Below are 21,182 nucleotides of genomic sequence, written 5' to 3' on the forward strand. Positions count from 1 at the left end.
TTTTTTATCTTCCTTGTAGATTAAATGGACGTATGCACATTTGAGGCTTCCTATCAAGTGCGTGTGTGTACAGCTGGTGCTAGCAGAGGAAGACCAAGTGGGACCCACGTATGCATCGTTTTTTAAAATTAAAATAGAAAAAAGGGGCATAATGTAAGCAAGTGCTGTCGTGTGTGTGTGTGTGTGTGTGTGTGTGTGTACGGGCTAAAGTATTGGTGTAAATCAAGAACGTGCGAAACCCCATCTGCTTGTGCGCAATCGCTTGACACATTTCCCATCCATCGCTTTTGTTTCTGTTCATCCCGATCACATTTTGCACCGTAAGTTGATTTTTTTAAAAGTTATTTTTCAATTTTCGAAGAAAGAAAGAGAAAGGGCAATGTTGACGTCAGGTCGTAGACGGGCAAAACGATTATTTAAGTTTCACAGGAAGAAAAATAATGTTAAGCAATTCATTTGGCTGCTAGTCGTCTATAATTTAGGCGAAATGAGACATATCTAACGCAACGTTATATGACCGCCAACTCGACCCATAAGGGCAACATGCTCCCGTCTGTACATCAATATGAATTGCAGTCGTTAGTCTATGCGTAATACACACGGTTGCATTTATTTATTTTCAAACGAACAAGAAAGATGAATGTATGCAATCGTCCTTTGAATGCAAATGATTGGTTATCCACGTTACGAAATAAGGGTTATAACACACCAGACGTACAGAGCAAGTGGTGTACGTACCGCCGGAAGTTTTTGTGTTGCATCTCATTGCGGAGAAGCCAAAAAAAAAAAAATAAAAATAAGAAATACGAAAAACAACTCTCGCATGTTACGAAAGCGAGCTGCGTGGGCTGTACGCATGTAACAACGATGCTCCTGATGAGTTCCAATAAAGGGCAGGGTCTAGGCGCATTGTAATTTGCTGTATAATATGCACAAGAACACGGTGGGCGCGTGGGTTGAAGAGAAGGGAGAGGGTGAGCCAGAGGATTTAATTAGTTCGTGTCATTATAGTTGGATGGAATGTCAATACTGCTGGCCGTTCTCCGGTCTTGCAGCTCGCGTATGCAATTCATCCATCAATACAGCCACAAGCGACACACAATGGCCACCCTCACTGCGTGAGTCACGATGACATGTCCATAGTTTTTGCCTTTGCCATTTAGATTTGGCCAACGACACGTTACACGACAACGTACCCCCACTCTTGCCGTGTTCGATTGTCCGTTTGATTATTAGCCCCACCCTCCAAACTTGAGACATTTCATTCTCTCGATTCTCTTTTGTTTCATTGATTTTAAAATTCCTTTTTAGGAACTGTGCATTGTATCTGAATGAATTCAATGATACATTAATAAGAGATTTCTAAAAAAAAAATCGTGTAAGACTATAAGGAGCGTCGTTTGACCTATTTATTGGCAACCCAACGTCGATGGCGATGGAGGACCCCTATGAAACGTAACTGAAAATAAACGATTCAATCCGAGCACGGCGATTGGGGCTGAATAAAACCAAAATGTAGGTCAAATGGCGTTTGCCTATTTATATCAGGAGCAATTGCTTTTGATGGGGGTTACACTCGTTTAGATATTTAGGTGTGGCTCTCGATGTCTGTCCTCTGACTGCCCTTAACTGCCGCTATACGAACGCTTGCATTTATATTATACGTACATATCCAGCCCGACTTTGGGTTGCTGTCCTATGCATAAGCCTTAAAAATCTCTTTTTATTCTGTCTCGAAAATCTCGAGAGAGACGGGCAGGAAAGACAGAAGGACATTGATATAAATCTCACTGACACTATAAAAAAAAAAGGCCTGGGCTAAAGAGAGAGGAAGACGAGTTAAGCGGGAGTGTCAAGCAGCCTGTGTGTCAAAACCATCTGGTTGTTGGACGTTTGTATAGGCCTGTCTCGATCAATGCGCAATTTCGTTTCTTTCCTCGTGAAAACGAACAGAATTGGCGAGCATGAAAGAAGACGTTTGTATTACGCAAGAAAAACTGAAGAATAGGTTCTCATTTGCATTATTGCTAGACTATAAGAGGGAGCAATGTAGCCCAAGCCTATGACTTGTCCAATAAAGAGCTTGAATTACACATTTCATTTTTAAAAAGAAATTCATTTTTTTTTTTTTTCGAATGATTTTGGCGCGTATGCGATGTAGAAATGAAACGAGTCGATATTTAACTGTCGTCTCCAGCCTTGTCATCCCCATTAATTGGGTCCTAATTTTCTGTCCGCATTTCACATTGGATTCATGTAGGGTAGCAGCATATCGTTCTGACGGTGCTCTTGGGCGCGCGCGTTCAAATCTTGTCAACAATCGATCCTCAAAAACGTCCTCACACACCCCCCCCCCCCCGTCTTTCCCGTCCCCAAAAAATATATGACAACTGATTGTTAGAAAGGCAAAAACACCATTTGAGGTTCGGGAGTGGGCAGGGGGGGGGGTTAGGAGGTTAAGAGCCGAGTATGCTTGTCCCCAGCGTTCGAGGCGCAGATAATTAACAAGCGTCTCTCTCTGTGCAAAAGCCAAACCATTGACATGTTTTGCTGTGTACAGCCGAAAGCAGCACACAAACAAAACAAACAAAAAAATGGAAATGCAAAAGTGCTCGTCGTTGTCGACAACAACGACGAACGCCACCCCGATTCAAAACGTTTTTGGCCAACCTTTCCCCCTCTTCCGTTCGCTGATTCACATTAAGAAACTCATGTCAGTTCTTAATAAAAAAAAACAGGGCTAGGCACAGCCGTCACACGAGTGACACCGGCTGCCATGACGTCATTTCAAAGCATTGCATGGGCTTCATTGGGCCGCTCGTACGAAACTTACGTATCATAGACGCGGTAATGTATACACCCAATCTACGTAAAAAAAACCCCAAAAAACGAAGACGTTTTGTTTTTCTGAATTTCCATTCTCTTTCATTTCGATTTTTTTTTTTTTTTTTTTTTTCAGCCCGGCTGTAGGGCCTCCAGCGTCACGTTTCACATCCGCTGTCTAAATGAACTGTTACTACGCAGCCATCACATAAGAGAGTACCGGGCTTTTGTTTTGTGTGTGTGTGTGTCACCACTCGTTACGACGTCAAACATTCTGTGACACGATCTAATTCAGTCATGTCTCTCCCCCCTTGATTCACGAAATGGCCGGGAAACGGAATTGATTATACAACAAACAAAAAAAGAAATCGTTTTAAAACACCCAGTTTTAGGAGGGGAGGGGGGGGGCAGTCCAAATAGGCCAAACGCTCTAATGCCCTGTGCTGTATTGACATTAGTTTTTGAGAGCTGATGTGCATTTGAATAACGACTTGATATCTGGCGTGTGATTGTCGATAAAAGTCGAAGAAAAGAAATTATCCGCCATCTTTTTGCAACTCTCTTCATGTTTTGTTTCTCAACCCTTTCCACCCTTCCCATTCTTTCACCCTTTATCTGTGTCCACCCTCATTAGACCACCCCAAAACCACGCTGCCAAAATTCGCCCTTCTTTTGTTTTTGCGCGCCTCTGCGAGTTGCTACCGCGGCTGATCGCCAGTGCGTCTGACGAATCAGCCGAAAAATGGCTGACGATTCTCCCTCTCCGAGCAACGTGATTTGTTTCTGTGTTTATGTGTTTTTATATTATGTGTCTTATTTAAGTGGTCGATAGCAATTATCGACAATGGGGGGGGGAGGGAGGCTGACGCTTCGGGAAAACGGTGAACAGACGCACATGCGTAAGGGCCAACTACGTAGGACAACGAGAATTCGATTCGAAAGGTAAAACGATAAACATTGACATTTGTGTGTCAGTGTGCTTTAAACAGGTTACCTGTGTAATGGCATCACGTTTTCATGGTTCTTTTGAGTTATTCATCCCTCACGTCGATTGTTGTGAATTGTGTATGCGTTTGAGTATGTTGTGCGTGTATATCTTATTACGCAAGCCGACCCATCAAATATGAAACGAAGCAGTCCCCGTCTCGTCTACCAAAGTCTTTCGTTTGAATTATGCAATGTGCGGTGGGTTTACACGATCGCCCGCACATTGGGTCCGTTAAGAATTGTAGGGGCGAAGCATCGCGTGACACGCTGATGGACTTTGTGCCTATAATCGGCCGTCGATTTACTCACCCGATCTCAATCAATACGTGATTAGAAAATAAGGGCCTGAAAGCATTCCGTAAGAGTACAACGTCCACTTGTTCCAGCACGACGTAGACGTGTATTCATTATTATTTGAAGCCATTTACCTTTGTATTGTTCTTGAATTGATGACTGCATTAAAGGCCGGCCAACGTGCCCCAGCTAAACACGAGGATGGGACGGTGGCATCGTACGATGACATCATCATAGAAGATCATAGCTAGCGGCTAAGCTCTGCACGCTGTCGTACGGACAATCGTCGCTTATGAGGCACATAACGTTTAAATCAAGAATGGCAACTTTAGGGAAGGCGAGGGGGCAATCACTTGGGGAACACACCGTTCCATCAGGATTCTTCGAGTCTCTTTTGAGGATTCTCTCGTGACACACAGCGATCAGACGGATGTGCCGGGTGGGATGCCGGACTCAGATAGGACCAAACTTTTGCCCCCCCCACCCCCCACCCCCTGCAGACACAAAATATTTTCAGAGGGGCAAAACAAAAAGCTAAAAGACGAGGGTTGGGTTGTGGGTTAAGATTGAAAGAGCCGGGTAGCGATGGCGATTCTTTATTATTATTATTATTTTGATTTTGATTTGCCATAGTGCGTGGGCGTCGTTTGGGTTGTGCCGGAGAAGGGGCGGAGTCTGACATGGCGGACGGGTTTTCCCTTCGTTTTCCTCTTCCATTTCCTTCTACCTTCCCTTTTGCTTTCTCATCATCACAATCTTCTTCGATTTCATTCGTCTTTTTTTTCTTCTTCTTCTTCTTCTTATGTATCCCTCGTATTTGTACAACGTTTTTTTTTTCCCCCTTCTTTGCCACCCAAACAAAAAGAGAAAGAAGAACGAAAGTAGGCGAAGGGTAGATTGAGGAGGAGGAGGAGGAGCCGCAGGGAGGACGGTGGACGAGAAAAGGCCTGGCCTCGGCTGGATGAGGCGAGAGAAGACGGGCAAGAAAGACACGGCACCACACGGCCCTCTCACTCGACAGTCGCTCGCCGTAAACGCCTGCCGCAGCTTCCTTCCTCCGTACGCTCCTTTCACTTTCGTTTCTGTTATTTTTTTGTTTGCTTTCAAATTCTCTTCTTCTTACTCTTTTTGCCGTTCGGGCTGTTTTTTCGTTTCCCCCCCCCCCCCCCCGCCCTTGATTGTTGATAAGTGTACCTAACTCTTGTTTCTAATTGATTTTTTTTTTCTATGTATTGTGCTTAAGTTCTATAAAAAAAAAAGAGAGGGGGCGATGCCAGATCATTGTTTGGCCGAAGGAAAGAGCCATCGACCCGCCAAGTGGTTCCTACTTTCTTCGGTCGACGCGCTCGTTCTAGAATTTTTTTTTTGTTTCATAAATAAATCAAGGAAATAAATGCAGGGTCATTCAAATAGATAACGCTGAAGGGCTTTGAAAAAAAAAAAAATTAGAGCTTTTCATTTGCAAAATCGAGCGTCCGCACTTCTCTGTAACGACATTGAGGGCAAAAACTGAAAGATAAGGCGGAGGGATAAAGGAGGATCTTTAAATTTCAATAGGGGAAAAAGAAGAAGGCGATTTCATTAGGGTTTCATTTGAATAATTGACACGCTAAATGTTTCTGTGAGATTGCCACGAATTCTATTGCAATTTTCGTTTTTAAATTTTGCATCGCGCAGCACAAGGCTTTCCGCTACGACTCGTAGCGTTTTTCATTTCTATTTATTACCCGCTTGCAAGTGTTTTATACAAATCTCGATCTAAATGTTGACTAATTGTGATCCTCTTTTCATTTGAAGTTGGTGCGGAGCGGCCGGCAGCAGAGGATTTAAAAAAATCAGCCGAGTGCGAAACGAAACAAGCCACAACAAACATTGAAAAGCTATTTCAAACTCTGGCTGACTTAACTCATTTCTCCACCCGCTACACCAAATTGCAAACCGCCCTCGAAAAAAACAAAACAAAACAAAACAAAAAACAAATAGTAATTGAAAAACAAATCAAAAACAATTAAAGACATCGCAACGAGACCAAACACCAAACCATCGGTGCACCGTGTTTTGCGGTCCTAGTGATTCGATCGGGACAAACGGTTCGAACGCGTTGTCGCTGCCACTCCAAACAAACAAACAAAAAAAAAAAAAAAAAAAAAAAGGCGATCACGTTACGTTTTTCACGGTACGTGGCTATACACGATAGGACTATACAATACGTGTGTGTGTATCTCGCGTCCCATTCGAAGACGTCCGTTCCTTCAAAGCAGTCGCACATTTTCTTTCGTTTTGATTCAATTTCGCCTCCGCGCTCGTTTGCAAAAACAAACGAATCGATTCGCCGCGTGACAGTTGCAACTCCAGTTCTACTCGTCCGTTTTTGTTTTTTTTTTTGTTTGAAACATCTTTTTTTTTCCTGGAAAGAAGAAGACATCGAAGCACGACGATATTTTTGGCCAGCCCCCTATTTTTTCGCTTTTCATCGGCCTCCAAAAGGAAAAAGGGTAAGTTTGCACACACGCGTTTTATTACATCAATCTGAATAAGCGACTCTTTAAACGTAGGCCACACGCTTTCGTTTTGATCAATTTCTCTTGCCATTCATCCCGACAGGCTGCTGTTTCTTACATGCGTATCTAATACTCGCTCATTTTTTTTTTTTTCTTGTTGTCTATGTCTGACTTTGATCAATGAGACTAGCGTAAAGCCCAGAAGCCGAGAAATGCGCACCCGCTGCGATAAAAAGCCAACGGCCCTCTTTTTTATTTTTGATTTCCGACAAAAAAAAAAAAAAAAAATCAGGGCTGATCACGTCCAATGTGTCTTTCCGTTTAATGAGCCCAATGTTTTGTTTTTATTTTGGGAAGGGGGCCTCTAATGAAGATGATGGACGTACGTAGAATCAAAGCTTTTCGTGCTACACGACCACGGCCGAAATGTCAGGCGCATATCGAACGCGCGTCTATCCAAACAGAAAAGAAAAAAAAAGCGGGTCCCGCATCGCTTTGCGTGTCGCTATCGACGAGGCAGATGAGGAGTCACGTTAGATGTGCGTCTTTATTCTTTACGTTCTCGGCTGATACTATGATCGTGCCAAACAGTTCCACCATATGGGATGACGTTCATTTCTCCTTTTACATTGAATATCGTAAGGCAAAATGAAAAGAAAACGAACCCGAGGTTGAACAGTTGGATCGACGTTGCGAAGGCGGCGGCTGGATGCGAAATATTGCCGTTTGCCTGATGAGAAATGCGATTATGTTTGTTCTGTTCGTAGGCAATCCACGAGCTGTTGTCACTGTTTTCTTTCCTTTTTTTTTTTTTTTTTTTCCCCGTTTACATTCAGAGATTGTGCATCGTAGGGTTTCTTGTTCGTCATCGGGCCCCGCAGCATTATCAGATCCGTACGTGCGCATGTCGATCCTAAGCCACTAAGTAATGACATACGAGGAGAGAGCTTTATTTAAAAGAGATACTGAAGGTGGCCAATAAAAATAAATAAATAAAACCAGAGTTGGGACTGGTATGAATGTACCAAACGTATTTTGCGGTTGTAGGTCGCGATTGAATGTTCAGCGTTTTTCCCCTGAATGAAAATACGATTGGGTCGTGTGGCATACAAATGATAGGCTCCCTCGTTCGCAAATTTCGGCTTCAAAAAATGAAACTCTTTTAGAGCGTGTGCGAAGATATGAAATAGAGAGGTGGATCGTGATCGCAATGAAAATGCCGGATCAACTTTTTGTCAACACAACTCTTATTTTGCTTTTTTTTTGGGGGGGGGGGCGAAAATCTCTTTCTTCCATCTCTGTCTATTATTTTTTTATTTTTCTTTGAATTTTGCCCCAACACAGCATCAGGTGCTTTCGTCCTTGAATCCGCTAAACAAACGAGAGTGCACGCGGGATTTAGTTCCAAAAAAGAAAAAGGTCGTGGTGTGTTTTTCCCTATTGATTCTCTTTCATTTCATTTTCTTTTAATTTTTCTTTCTTTCTTTTCTTTTTTTTTGTGAGGAAAAAAAGGGCGAAAGTTATTAGACCCGGTTGATAGGCCATAAGGCAACGAGTAGAGTTCGCCTCAAAGTTGAGCCCTTTTCCCCGGAATCCATCAATTCGACTGATTAGACCAACAAAAATATTGGCCCGTCTCCGTTTCTGTAAGCGCTCCGGCTTTCCGGCCATTTGCCCATTCTTGCCTCTACACTATAATCTCACCCCCCCCCCCTCTTTTCTATATAACATCTCAAAGTCTATATAGTTCTCTAATGCAAACCTGTTATGCTTATTTCGATAAGGATCTATATGGCAGGTCGCAAAAGGTTATGCGGATTGACGACGTGTGGTCCCGACCGAAAGTAATTAATGACGCGTGTTATGTTATCGATGGAGCCGCGTAATCGGGGCACAGATTGGGAATGCCGCATTCCCTCCCGCAGAGCTGCGAAACAGAACTAAAAGCGACGTTAAACCAATACCAACTGACCATTGAGAAGTCTTCGAATTCTAGCGGACAGGAGGAGATGAATGAAAAAAAAAAATAATAATAAAATAAAAGAAGAAGGACATTGAGGCAAAAGAGAGAGAGAATAAGATTGAACGATTCGATTGAAGAGAGGCCAGTGTTTGCAAGCGGTGCGTTCATCTGGATACACAGTTTCGAAACGCTCCACTGATCTGAACGCACAGAGAGGCCCTTGACGTCATGCAACCCTCTTCCTAAGCTGTTTGGCTTGGCGTATTTTTGATTCGGAAACGCTATGCAAAACATTCCGCACATACACACACAAAAGAGGAGAGGCCGGCGCCATTGTCGCAAATAAATGCGCCGCGTCCAACGTCGCGACGCTGCAATTATTCATGTTATACTTTGCCTAATCGTATCCCCCGGCGTAAAACGGGCACCGTGTTATCACGCCTTTTCATGTTTGATTTGCTTTCTTTAGCTTACACACACACACACACCGTTCGCTACGTATCTATTGTGTTCGTCGTTCACATCAGATTCTTTTCCCTTTTTTTTTTGAAAAGAAATAAAAATAAAAATACAACGAAGATGAGGACGCGTGACGTTTAGAAAGAGAAAAGCAAAGGGTTCGGAGTGGTGGGCCGAGTTCAACTGGCCGAAGAAGAAGCGAGGGGCCATCAAATAATCTAGGGCAATTAACTTGTCGGGGTCCGTGGCGATTGCCCGTTTGTTGTACATGTCACAGCGTCGAGAGTCATTATTCACGCTCAGCCCCCCCCCCCCCCCCCGCCAATTCTATATGGACGAGCTTTTATTTAACGACGTGCGGCCGCAGGGCCACGTCGCGTCGCTTTTCCATGACAATAGAAACGACCCAAACAAGGTCATTAACATCAAATAGGAATTATATATATATATATACTGGATTATTGTGGGCGGATGGTGGTGGTACTTGTCAGCTCTGTGTGTCTTGTGAGGCCCGGGTTTTTTTTTTGGGGGGGGGGGGGACAAAGTGAAGTGGCGGGCGGTAATCAGGCTTATGTGGAAGGCAATGAGGTACAGCGAAGAGCAAATGAAAAGGAGGCAAAGCCCGTTATCGGCTAGTCTCGACGTTTCAACGAGGCCAATTTTTATGATGAACGTGCAGCCAATGAATTCAAACATTTAATTCGCATCAGCAATTGAGAATGGCAACTGCTAGGCCCATTGCGTCCGCATTTCCTTTCTATTCTTTTTTTTTTTTTTTTTATGTCCTTAAAAAAAAAAAAAAAAAAGATCGGAACCGGAAGTCTTGTTGGACGCAAAGTAATTATGACCTCCCATTGATAATGATAGGGAGCAGGTGGCGGAGCCGAGGGGTGGCGGTGGAGGAGTTTCAGCCGGGTGCGCCCAACGAAGACGGGGCCGGGGGAAGAAGATAAATCGACGCGCAACAGCACAACAACAGGAAAAAAAAGGAAAAAGAAAAAAAAAAAAAAAGAGAGCCCAGTGATTGCGCCTGACTGACCGTTTACGTCATCAATCAGGAAACAAGAGGCGCTATAGACGAGATCGAAGCCACCGGAACTGACACGAAATTCAATTCAATTCAAATTCAATCGAAATAGAAAAAAATAAAAATAAAAATAAATTCGAAATAAAAAACAAACAAACAAAAGAAACAAAAAAAAAAAAAAAAAAAAAATGCAGTGGTCACGATGGTTGCTCGTGGTTGGCTTGCTGCTTTTATGGACGGCGTCGCCAGCGTCGCCGAGCAACGCCAGCCCGCGCGAGTTGAAAGCGCTCAGGGCTGCGCTGAAGAAACAGCAGCGCATCAAAGATCAGCTGTTGCAACAACAGCAACAACAGCAACGCTCCTCTTCATCATCATCATCTGGCGGCGTCAACAGCAAAGGGGCGTCCATAGGAGGCAGCGGCGAGTACGTGCCGGACGCCGGCCCGTGGTCCTCTTCGTCCGTGGACGGCAATAGCGAGCCGAGTTGCGAACAGTTGCGCCTCATGTGGCGCCAATCGAAGCGACACTCGCGGGCGGCCGAAACGACGAACGAAATCCCGCAGTACGCGGACCCGTTCGCCCGGGCCGCCTCGGCCCATTACGCCCGTCAACGTCAACAGGACCTCTCTTCGGGAGCCGAACCGACGCTTCGCCCCAGGCAGGAGAGGCGGCCCGTCATCTACGGCCGCCTCCATTCTTCGCCATCGACGGCGTCGGACGAAGGGGCCGATCGGCCGCTTCGACCCTTCGACGTCCTGCGCAAACTGAGCTGGACGGAGTCGTCGGCGGCGGACGGCGGGCCGATGGAATCGATGAACGGCCAGGGCCGAAGTAGCTCGGGCGTGGTCCTATACGGCGACGAGGACCGATCGCCCTTCGCCAAATCGCCGGCCAAGGGCAGCCTGCAGCATCTGCGCGAACTCGTCCGCGAGGAGCAGGGCCGTCCGGCCGGCGTTAAAGGCAGTTTCCAGCAATTGCGCGACATGGTCCGCGAAGAAAACCAGCAAGCAAGAGGAGGCGCTTCTTCCAGCCGCTCGGACTGGAGCGAGGCCGACGTTGGACGCGTCGTCACGTCGCCGGCCGATCACGCCAGCAAACACCTGCTGTTCGCCATGCAGGGCGACGCCCCTTACGACAGTTCCGGCGGCGGATCTTCGCCGCAACATCAGCGCGGCCATTCGAGACGGCCATCCAACGCCAACAATTACAGCCGGCTGTCGTCGTTTGGCAAGTCGCACCATCGCAATCACAACAGCCAGAACGGCAACAACAAAGGCCAGCAGCAGCAACAGCAGCAGCAGCAGCAGCAGGCGATGAGCGAGCCGTTGGACGCGGCCGCCGTGGCAGCAGCTTCGCGTAAGTCGTTCCAGCTGAGGGACCCTCCTCGGCCGAGGATCAGCTCGAGCCGCTTGTTGGGCAGCCAGCGAGCCGCCTCGGCCAACGCCAACAAATGGACGTCTTCGTTCGCCGCCAGCTCGGATTCCGACGATGATGTGGGCGTCGTGCGCGGCTACGTCGTCGGCAAGGACGGCGTTAAACCGCTCTACTCGTCCTCTAAGCCCAACAGGAGATCCTTAACGTCGGCCACTGCCGTAAGTGAATGATTTTCGATGAATTTGGGATTTTATTTTATTTTATTTGTTTGTTTTTTTTAAAGGTTTGTATCAATATGTATAGGATTGAAAACATTGTTGCCGATAGAGAAATAGCGTCTTATTGTATGATGGTAACAAGGGAAAAAGAAGAGCGGAAGGGGGGGGGAGGGGAGGGAAGACTAGGAATCACGTACGAAGAGTGAGACGGCAGGGACTCATATTGCGTATAAGCTTAAATCCCTGACTAGTACGAATCACGAGATTGAATAACAGTAATAATAATAATAATAATAGAAAGCCGTTAGTATGGGACGACAACATCCTATTACATCCGACCCAGCCCTTCGCAATGATTCCGTTCAATCACGAAATTGAACGGGGACACGTGACGCGTAGAGGGGAACAGCCAATATGTTAAACAGCACCTTGCAACAAGTTCTCGTTTGTTTTGTTTATTTTTTTTTTTATTCATTTTTTATTTATTTATTTATTTATTTTTTTTTTTAAAGGGGAATAATGTTGCTTGTAGATAATACCTGAAATTCTATTTGCCCTTCCGGCCATGTGCAAGACTCGCCTAAATTCAACGGTATATGAAATCTTGTACAACATATGCACGTCTTCCTTTTTTGCTCAGTATGTGGGAGGATATAAATCGAAAGCGTTTCATTGTGTGTGTGTGTGTTATTTCAGATTTCTCTCTCTCTTTTTTTTCTGTTGAGAAGAGAGAAGCAAAAAAAAAAATAAATTCATAGCGAAAGCTTCGAATGAAAAAAACGTCCTCAGCTCGTAATCGGCTTTGACCGCATCCGCTAGCAAACAAGCCCCACCCCTTCTTAAAAGATATGGGGGGGGGGGTCTGTGTTATGAATATACGTATATTGTACATGCACATCTCTTGAATTGAATAGAATAACGTTAAGATGCAATGCGTTTCAATTAGGAGGAGGACGATGATGATTGCGCCGATGAAGTGGTGGATACGTGCCGAAGCCATTCCGATTGCAGATGCGCTTCGTCCGGCGTCCAGCAGCGATGTCAACGCGGCCGTTGCGTGCCGAAGAATGGCGGCCAGAAACGTCAGAGGAGCCACCAGAAACGCAAAGCAGCCGCAACAACTCCGACGCGTCGCCGTAAGTTTGACATTTCATTCGATCCTCATTGCGCCGTATACGCGTGTGTCTTGTCTTGTAGCTTATTTCTCTTGTTTTTGTTTTGTTTTTTTTTTTTACCTCGAAGTGGGTGCGGCGTTCACGCCAACAGCAGCTCGATTGTGGGCACGCATTTACAAGCGAAACGTATATATATGTATATATATATATGTAATCGCATCGTATAGAGGTAGCGAATCCATAGGCGTTCAAATGGGGGACTGGCCAAGTCATGACAACAAGCCAGCATGAAATGGCAAACACACAGAGAATGATTCAGCAAAGCGTACGAGTTTTGTTTTCAAAAGTTGTTTTATGTTTTTGAACTGCCTGTTCGTGTTGTGGGCCTTTTTTTTTTTTTTTTTTTTTTTTTTTACTCGATTGCCAGGAGGAAATGAATGAGCGGTTCATTCATTCAAAACCTCCGAAATCTAATGGCCGCACCCCTTCGTGTTTCAATGACTGGCTGTTCTTCTAGCGTGTGTTATCCTCTCGACAGAGCGAATCCCATTAAAAAAAAAAAAAAGAAAAAAGAGAGAGAGAGACGCGTAAAAATCAAGATGAAATAACAGCTTTGGATATATATAAACAAGCGTGATCAAAAAAAGAAAAAAAAAGAAAGAAAGAAAGAGGGTGTGTGAGAAAGATTATTATTATTATTTTTTTTTTAAACGGTCCCAGCCGAGTTTTCTTTTCCAACAGACTAAAAGGCACGGAGCGCGTTAGGCAATCGAAGGTGTGGCCACACTGCACCTCTTTATAGACAGCGAGAACACGACAGGTTATACGACGTCTGTTGGCCGATACATTGAGAGAGAGAAAAAAAAAAAAAAGACACCTGCGTCTTGTTGTTTCTTTTTCTCTTATCTTTTTGCGATCGAATCAAGGATGTGCTACTCGGTCAAGGATGTCTGTCTGTTGTGCACCTCCCCATGTCGAATGAATTCTCGATTGAAAACCAGAGTTTTAAATTTTGGCTTTTTCTTTTTTTTTTTTTGTTGAAATATATAATCAACATTTGTTTTTTTTTTTCCTTTTTCCTAAAACCGAAATTGTTCGAGATGGAGACGCGACCATAACGACGAACGCTTTCCTATTTATTAGGCCGCCCACTCTCCAATCAGATTTGTTACTCGGCGACGTCATCGCGGACCCTATTACTCTCCCATCTTTTTTTTTTTTTTTTTATTTCTTCTTTCATTCCATCAGGCAGACCGGAGCAAATGAAAGACGGCTTGTAGAAATCCAATCACAACTTGATATTTATTTATTTATTTTTTTTTTTAGAAGGGCAGGTTAGGTGGGTGGCTGGTGGGGGTAGAAAGCGGACGAGAAGAAGCAAGAGATGATTAAAAATCCAAATAATAATAATAATAATAAAAAGTCAAGAGTCCTTTTGCTGGCAAGACTGGCAGTAGAAATGTCTTGTTGCCATTTATGTGTCAGTCCTTTTCGATGACGTTTTTTTTTTTTTTTTTTTTTTTTTTTTTTCCATGATGATGGACCATCTCACACAGCGGCGCTCGATGAATGGCGTCCCTTTCTCGATGGACGCACTGGGTCCGTCTATTGTCTAAAGGTAGCACACGTCCCCCCGTTCGTTCGCCCAACAAAAGACGAACTCTGTAAATGTGCAACGATATTTGATAAAGAACCCCAACCCCTTTTATTTTCGGATCATTCAAATCCAATTCTTAATAAGAGTTCTTTAATAAATGCGTTTTAGAAAAGAAAAAATAAAAAAAATGGATAGCTTTGCGTGCGTTAGCAGAGGAAATGAAGGGAAAATCCAAAACAAAGGTGTGGGCCTTGATGTACGCCGCTAGACATTCGATTTCAAAAATTTCAAGGGAGAGGGGGGGGAAAGGGGGGGGGGGGAGGTATTTCTAAAAAGCAAAGCAAAAAGAGCGAGTCGGATGTTGGCTGATGTCGAACGCCGGGAAATGATTGCGATCGGTGTGTCCCATCAGGTGGTGAAAATGGCGGCCCGGACCTTTGCACAGCTGGCACAATGACGTCACCTTCTCTCTTTTTATTTTATTTTTTTTTTTTTTCGCCATTTTACTCTCAGCGAAAACGTAGCCTGTGCTCATTTTCGCTTGACCTCGCCGCCATGGATAGGTCGCTTCGTGTTATCCACACATTTTTTTTTTTTTTTTTTTTTTGCATTCTTCATTCGATTTTCTTCGACGGCCATTTTTTCTTATGTTATAGTCCGCATACTACAGGCCGTCCCGATTTTTTTTTTTTTCGCATAGATTGGGTCGCTGCTGTTTGGCCATTTTCGAATGAATGGATGCGTTCTTTTTTTTTTTTTTTTTTTTTTTTTTTTTACGAACGGCTACAACAAACGAATGAATGAATGAATGTATGAATGGAAAAGCGCGCTGTGTGATAGGCGTTCACCGCTGGCGTCAATGGGCGTCGTTTGGACGCCGGCCAAGATAAGCGCATTCTTGACACACACACACACAGAGAAGAGGGCCAGCGAAAATGCACGGCCGCCACGCATCGATTCGAAGAGAGAGAGACAGAGAGAGGGGGGGGGGGGCAACATCTTTTGTGTTTGTTCGCAAGCAGTGTGAAAAATAGGGAGAGATAGGAAACGACCGTCTTTCAAACTGACAGGGTCGACCGCGTCTATAATTTGCATCCGTCCCTGATTATGTATCGATGCGTGTGCACGTTCTCGCTTCGCCCAATTGCCTCGACCCTCTTTCCCACCCCTCTCTCTCTCTCTCTCTCTCTCCCACGTTTTGTTTCAATGAAAGTTTAACAAATAAAAATAGACATGTCCGTGAAGAGGATCGCTTTTTTTTTTTCAATAGTCCTCGACCTCATACTGTTTCGATCGGCCATTTTCTTTTTTTTTTTATTTTATCGGATCCGCTTGACTTCCTGGCTGCTATAAGATTTCGTGTTGGGTTTGCAACACGGCTGCGAGCACCGAAGAGTTTCAGTTTCAAGACTTGAAAAGCTCTTCGTCCAATCAAACAAAACAAGCCCGTACTAAATAGACGCCATTTCCATGACAATGCATTAAATTCAAAAGATATATGTACAGTATATGTGATCTTCATTTCGAATTGCTAAATTGAGTTGATTTCTGACCGGTAAAAAGCAAATGAGAAATCGTGAGCAATCGTATGGCAAATGGGATCGTGCATGAAAGCGTAACACTTTTATTTATTTATTTATTTTTTTTTTTCGAATTAAATCTCAGAAATGGGCAGGTCATACGCAAAATGACATACACGCATACGTTTAGCCTATTCATTGAACGTAGCTCGCGTGTGCCTATCACGATAAAAATAACGTATCGCTCACCGTGCCGCCCACGTCCAACGTCACGTGTCCATATCATCGTGACGAACTCTTAAAAAAAAAATATAATAATAAGAATAAGAATAATAAAGTATAGGTGCCTCTGACGAAGACTTTCGGTCGGTAAAGATTGTCACGGTCCGTTTGGCTAACCCAGGAGGGTCTCTTCACATCGGGATGATGTACAATTTTTTTTTTCTTTTCTTTTTCCAACTCAACTGACACGCAGGCATATACACAAGCACAAGAGAGAGAGAGAGAGGTAGAAAAAAGAAATGGGGGAAGAGAAAGCTGAACGTTCACGCTCCGTTTCCCGTTGCTCGGATCTTTCATTTCCTCCTTCTCTTGCTCTCTCTCTCTCTCTCTCTCTCTCCTCTGTTGTTATTATATGGACTTTCTTTGCCACTCTGCTCACATTTTTTGCCTCCCACCATTGCGGCTCCCTCTTTAAAGAGGTAAAGACGAGTTTTTTTGTTTGTTTTTTTTTTTTGGATAAAGACACAAGCAGTTTTTGATTACCTTTTTTGTTTGATTCCTCTTGCGTGAACGCCGCCTGGCAGCACGTCAGCAGGTCACGTAGCACAAGCGCAATTGATACACATCGTTTTTTTTTTTTTTTGTTTTTTTTTAACAAATCAAATCAAAAACAAACAAAGATGACGCAGGCCATCGTGCAAAACTCCCGCAACTTCGTTTCATTTGAACTTTGATTTCTTAAAAAAAAAAAAAAAAAAAAAAAAATACCTTCATTTGATTATTATTACGTTTTACTGAATTTTATGGCATGGCATAATCGTCTATGCTTTTATCCCTTTTTTTTTTTTCGGAAGGGTATGACTTTGGTGTATTCATTCACCGCACATGCCGCCCACGTCTGTAATCTTACGCAATCATCTCTCTTCAAACGCGTCGTACTTTACACTGCCGCCCTGTATCGCTTTGTAGCCGCCCAGTCAGTTGTAAGAGTAGAGAGAGAGAGAGATGGGCGACTCGTGTCCTTTCAATTCGTCCGCACGGAACCACTTTTTAGCCCGATCGATTGATTCGATTGCTCTTGCGAAGTACGCTGAACGAGGAGGCCATTGCCTCCGTTTCGAAATCAATCATTGATTTACGTTTCACCACTTTCGACGCCCAAGTACCAACTTGAAACTGGGATTTATTATTATTATTTTTTTTTTTTTCACAGTCCAATTGAAAGAAGAAACTCTTGAAACGGATGCAATTCATGGCGTTTATATTACAACAACCATTTTCAGTTACGGCGAATGAAAAGAAAAAAAAAGGGGGGAAATGAAATTGCGTTAGGGAGGGGGGGGGGGGCTGCGGCTGCCTGTACGCACCCACACACGACATGCCAACCGGAAACAAGTCAAGTCAGAAACTTATAAGCTCGGTACGGGCTTATAAAATGGGAGGGAGGGGGGGGGGGGGAAACACATAGAGAGAAAAGAAAAGATGTAGTGTAGAGATTGGTAAAAAAAAAAGGTGCGTCTTGCACGGTCCCCCCCCCCTCCTCAGTCCCGCCGGTTTGCCTTTTGAACGCGCCCGCCAGTCCGAGTCAATGGGCGATGAGCTGCGTAACACACACACACACAAAGAAATATTGCGAATGCAGATGAACATCAGCACACTTGTCGGACTCTCTCTCCCTCTCTCTCTTTCTTTTTATTATTGTGCACAACTGTTGGCCTTTTATTTCAGCGTGTTTTATTATTTCGTTTAAGAGAAAAGAAATACGTGTGTAGCGGCTCCGCTTACACACCCCGGTGATGTCATCAAAAGGCACAGCATTTCTCTCTCTCTCTCTCCTTCTCTCTTGTTGAATTCACATTGAATGGCCCGAATAGGAGGGGTTGATGACGTCATTCATCACGCAATCACGATAAGCATCGCGTCGGTTGCGATTTGTGTGGCGTAGATGGAAGAAGAACATCTGCCACGACTGAAGCAAACCAAATGAAATTCGAATTCTCATCGATCGCTGTCCGATGGAGCTCTTGAGCAACAACAAAAAATGGCACCGCACTTAAACGTATGCAGTACCTTAAAGAGGATCGTCATTAGCTCTCCGAGTATATACATGGGGCTTCCGAATACAATAGACATAGACGAAGAGAAATGGATATTACCCCCCCCCCCCCCAGACGGAATGCATGTCAGAGGGAGAAAGAATTTTTTTTTTCTTTTCTTTTGATCCTTTCTAAATATAAAAAAAAAAAAAAAAAATCCGTCCCATTAGAAGGGACTTAAGATGCGCACACAGGACAATAGAAACTTTTGGCCATCGTTTCCGGTAGAACGGCCATTATGTCTATGGCAGAACACACACACACACACACACATAAATAGGCCATTTGTCTTCTTATGGTTATGTACCTTTTTTTTTTTTTTTTTTCACTGTTTGATTTCGTCTCATTTCTTTCGGGGAGAGTGGCCAACATTGTGGATGATGAATCATTTCCGACTCGTGAAGACGATGATGATCGATGTCTCCGTTTTTTTGTTTTTTTTTTCTCTCTGTGCCGACAGTTGAAGACGATGAACGAGAGTTGAATGAAGATGAGTGGACGCAAAGCGATCGAGACGAGCCAGATCCGTCACGATTGGAGCAGCTGCTGCAAGAAGATCAACAGTCGGAAGATGAGACTAGCGATGTGTGGCAAGACAGGCCAAATAGCCGCAAAGCCGATACCATCCGAGATATCATCGACGCTCTCCAACAGATCGATCAAGAATCGACAGATTAAAGCAAAAATTAAAGGAAGGAATTCAACAAAATTCTAGAGGTGACATTCATTTTTTGTTCTTTAAACAAAGAATTCGTTTGAAACGGGCAAAGAACAAACAGAAAAAGAGATACAACAGCACACGCAATTCCGGCGAAAAAAAAAAAAAACCTAATAATGAAAGTTGCATAACAAACATAACTCTCCCCCAATAATCAAATTAAAAATTAAAAAATAATTAAAAAAAAAAAAAAATTGCAGATTGAAACTTGATTCCTTCCCTGGCACGTGTTGATCTCACACACTGATTTTTTTTTTTTTTATTATTATTTTTACAAAGAAAAAAAAAATAAGAAAAACAAAAACAAAAGGGAACAACGACGTACCCTCTTGAAAATGAAACAAAAAAAAAAAATGCGTCCCTTCTTTCTTTTCAATTTCCCTTTTAATTCGACATGGCCACTCGTTTTTTTTTTCTTCTCTCAAAATGAAATATGAAATTCACTTGTTTAATTAACGTCACACTTATCGCATGCTATGAATATCAAATGGGAGAGACACCTACACAATTTGTATACACACACACACACACACACAGACAGACATCGACACGCACTTACAGACAGACACATTTCAAAAGTTACGTGGCGCCGAGATATTGAAACACGCCATTCGCAATGACATAACGTTTGTTTTCATTTGAAATCTGTCGTTCTTTATTTTTATTTTATTATTTTTGTTCTCGTGTGTGTGTGTGTGTGTGTGTGTCGGTCTCCCGCCCACGCACTTGGGCCAATGAGTTTCATTCCGAAAAATGATTTGCATTCGTATGTTTAATTTTCTTTCCTCTTTGTTGACCATTGGCGCCCGACAACCAGGGATATGCTGACATATCAATAGCCTCTCCCTTCCATTCCTCTCGCCATTCCCAATCAAACAACCAAAAGAAGAAGAAAACTCTTAAAAACAAAACAAAATAGGAGAGAGAGAGAGCTGAAATGAATAAAAGCACACACACGCAGACACACTCACACACACAACCAAGAAGATGAAAACTAAGCGAAGCGCGTTGTATAAACACAAAAAAAGAAAGATCAACGCATTTCAATTGTTTTTTTGTTTTTTTTTTTTTTTTTTTTTTTTTTTGGAGAAGAAAGCCAACACATATACAATTATACATATATATAAATATCAGCTTATCTCTTACGTACATCCAATTCCTGTTGTTTTTTTTTTCATTTCTCGTCAAACGGAGAAGAGAGGAAAAAGAAGAAAAACATTTTACCTAGTGCATATCAAAGCATAGTGTCTTTGTGTGGCGGTTGCGCAAACTAAACTAAACTAACCCCCCCCCCCCCCCCAAAAAAAAAAAATTAAAACACACAAAAAAAATAATTATATACAAATTTTAACCCGACAGTAGCCCAAATCCAACATGTCCCCCTATCCCATCTTTAATCCTCTGAATACTATATATATTACACCACATGTGATGTGTATAACTTATATAATCTAATTATTGTGACTGTATACTACACAAAGAAACAAAAGAAGAAAAAAAAACTAACCAAAAAAAAAAAAAAAAAAAAAAGATAAAAAAAAACAAAAACAGGCAACACAATCGATTGTTCACCTTGACATTTCTTATATATTGACATACATTTGTTTGTTTAGTTTTTTTTTTTTTTTTTTCTTTCTCTTTTCTCTTATTTTCTTGGATCAAAATCAATGTTTTCGTTTGTCTCTTCCCCCCGCATTGCTCCTTTCCGGAAACAAAAACAGACACGAAATAAGCGCTTTTAAACATGATTATTTGACTGTGTATACTTACATTTACTTGAAGTCTACATCATTTGTCGAAGATCGACCTTTTCGTTTTCCCATTTTTCTTTAAAACGAAATCATACCGATCGTTTAGCTATATTTTCAATCTATATACAATCGCTGAATCCCCCTCCTGTGCTGAAGAGGAACGCTTTGCCCTGGTTTAATTAAACCGCATTTCACGTGGTCATGTCACAGAGTGTATCACGCTTGGCTCAGTACGATTATACCTATTCGCTCGTTGTCGCACTCGAATGGCCAATGACGTGATCTCCGGTGACGACATTCCAGTTCCGAAATTTCGCACCTGCCGATTGCTGGCGTATAGATCATGTAACGACTGATATTGGAAATCCAAGAAAGGCATGCCTCCCCCTTTCCTTTTGTATGCCACCGTTTTATTGCGACAATGTCCAGAAGCAATTTCGTTGGAGAGGTTGGACATGTCAACACAAGTTTCTCGGATATTGCGCGACGGGCAATTGCAGGAAAAAGGTATTCAAGT

At 43.2% G+C, this 21,182-nt stretch overlaps 1 protein-coding gene across 2 annotated transcripts; it reads left to right on the forward strand.

Moving 5' to 3' along the window:
* The first annotated feature begins 3,588 nt into the window (after nt 1-3,588).
* Nucleotides 3,589-20,660, forward strand: LOC130695243 (uncharacterized). Of its 2 annotated transcripts, none has more exons than XM_059495077.1 (5): nt 3,589-3,765; nt 5,902-6,599; nt 9,895-11,646; nt 12,593-12,782; nt 18,657-20,660. In XM_059495077.1, the coding sequence occupies exons 3-5, from the start codon at nt 10,243-10,245 to the stop codon at nt 18,872-18,874; spliced, it is 1,812 nt and encodes a 603-aa protein (XP_059351060.1). In that variant the 5' UTR covers nt 3,589-3,765; nt 5,902-6,599; nt 9,895-10,242; the 3' UTR covers nt 18,875-20,660. The 2 variants fall into 2 exon arrangements, with proteins under 2 accessions (XP_059351060.1, XP_059351059.1); XM_059495076.1 differs by lacking the exon at nt 3,589-3,765 and adding an exon at nt 5,087-5,163.
* Nucleotides 20,661-21,182: the final 522 nt, after the last annotated feature.

The sequence above is a fragment of the Daphnia carinata genome, chromosome 4 (genome assembly GCF_022539665.2).
Source record: "Daphnia carinata strain CSIRO-1 chromosome 4, CSIRO_AGI_Dcar_HiC_V3, whole genome shotgun sequence".
NCBI classification, from domain to species: domain Eukaryota; kingdom Metazoa; phylum Arthropoda; class Branchiopoda; order Diplostraca; family Daphniidae; genus Daphnia; species Daphnia carinata.

Bases quoted from the DNA above. Each gene is read 5' to 3' on its own strand.
- LOC130695243 (XM_059495077.1), top strand. From the start codon at position 10,243: ATGCAGTGGTCACGATGGTTGCTCGTGGTTGGCTTGCTGCTTTTATGG. The intron at 11,647-12,592 runs GTAAGTGAATGA...CGTTTCAATTAG, and splicing joins CCTTAACGTCGGCCACTGCC to GAGGAGGACGATGATGATTG. The intron at 12,783-18,656 runs GTAAGTTTGACA...CTGTGCCGACAG, and splicing joins AACAACTCCGACGCGTCGCC to TTGAAGACGATGAACGAGAG.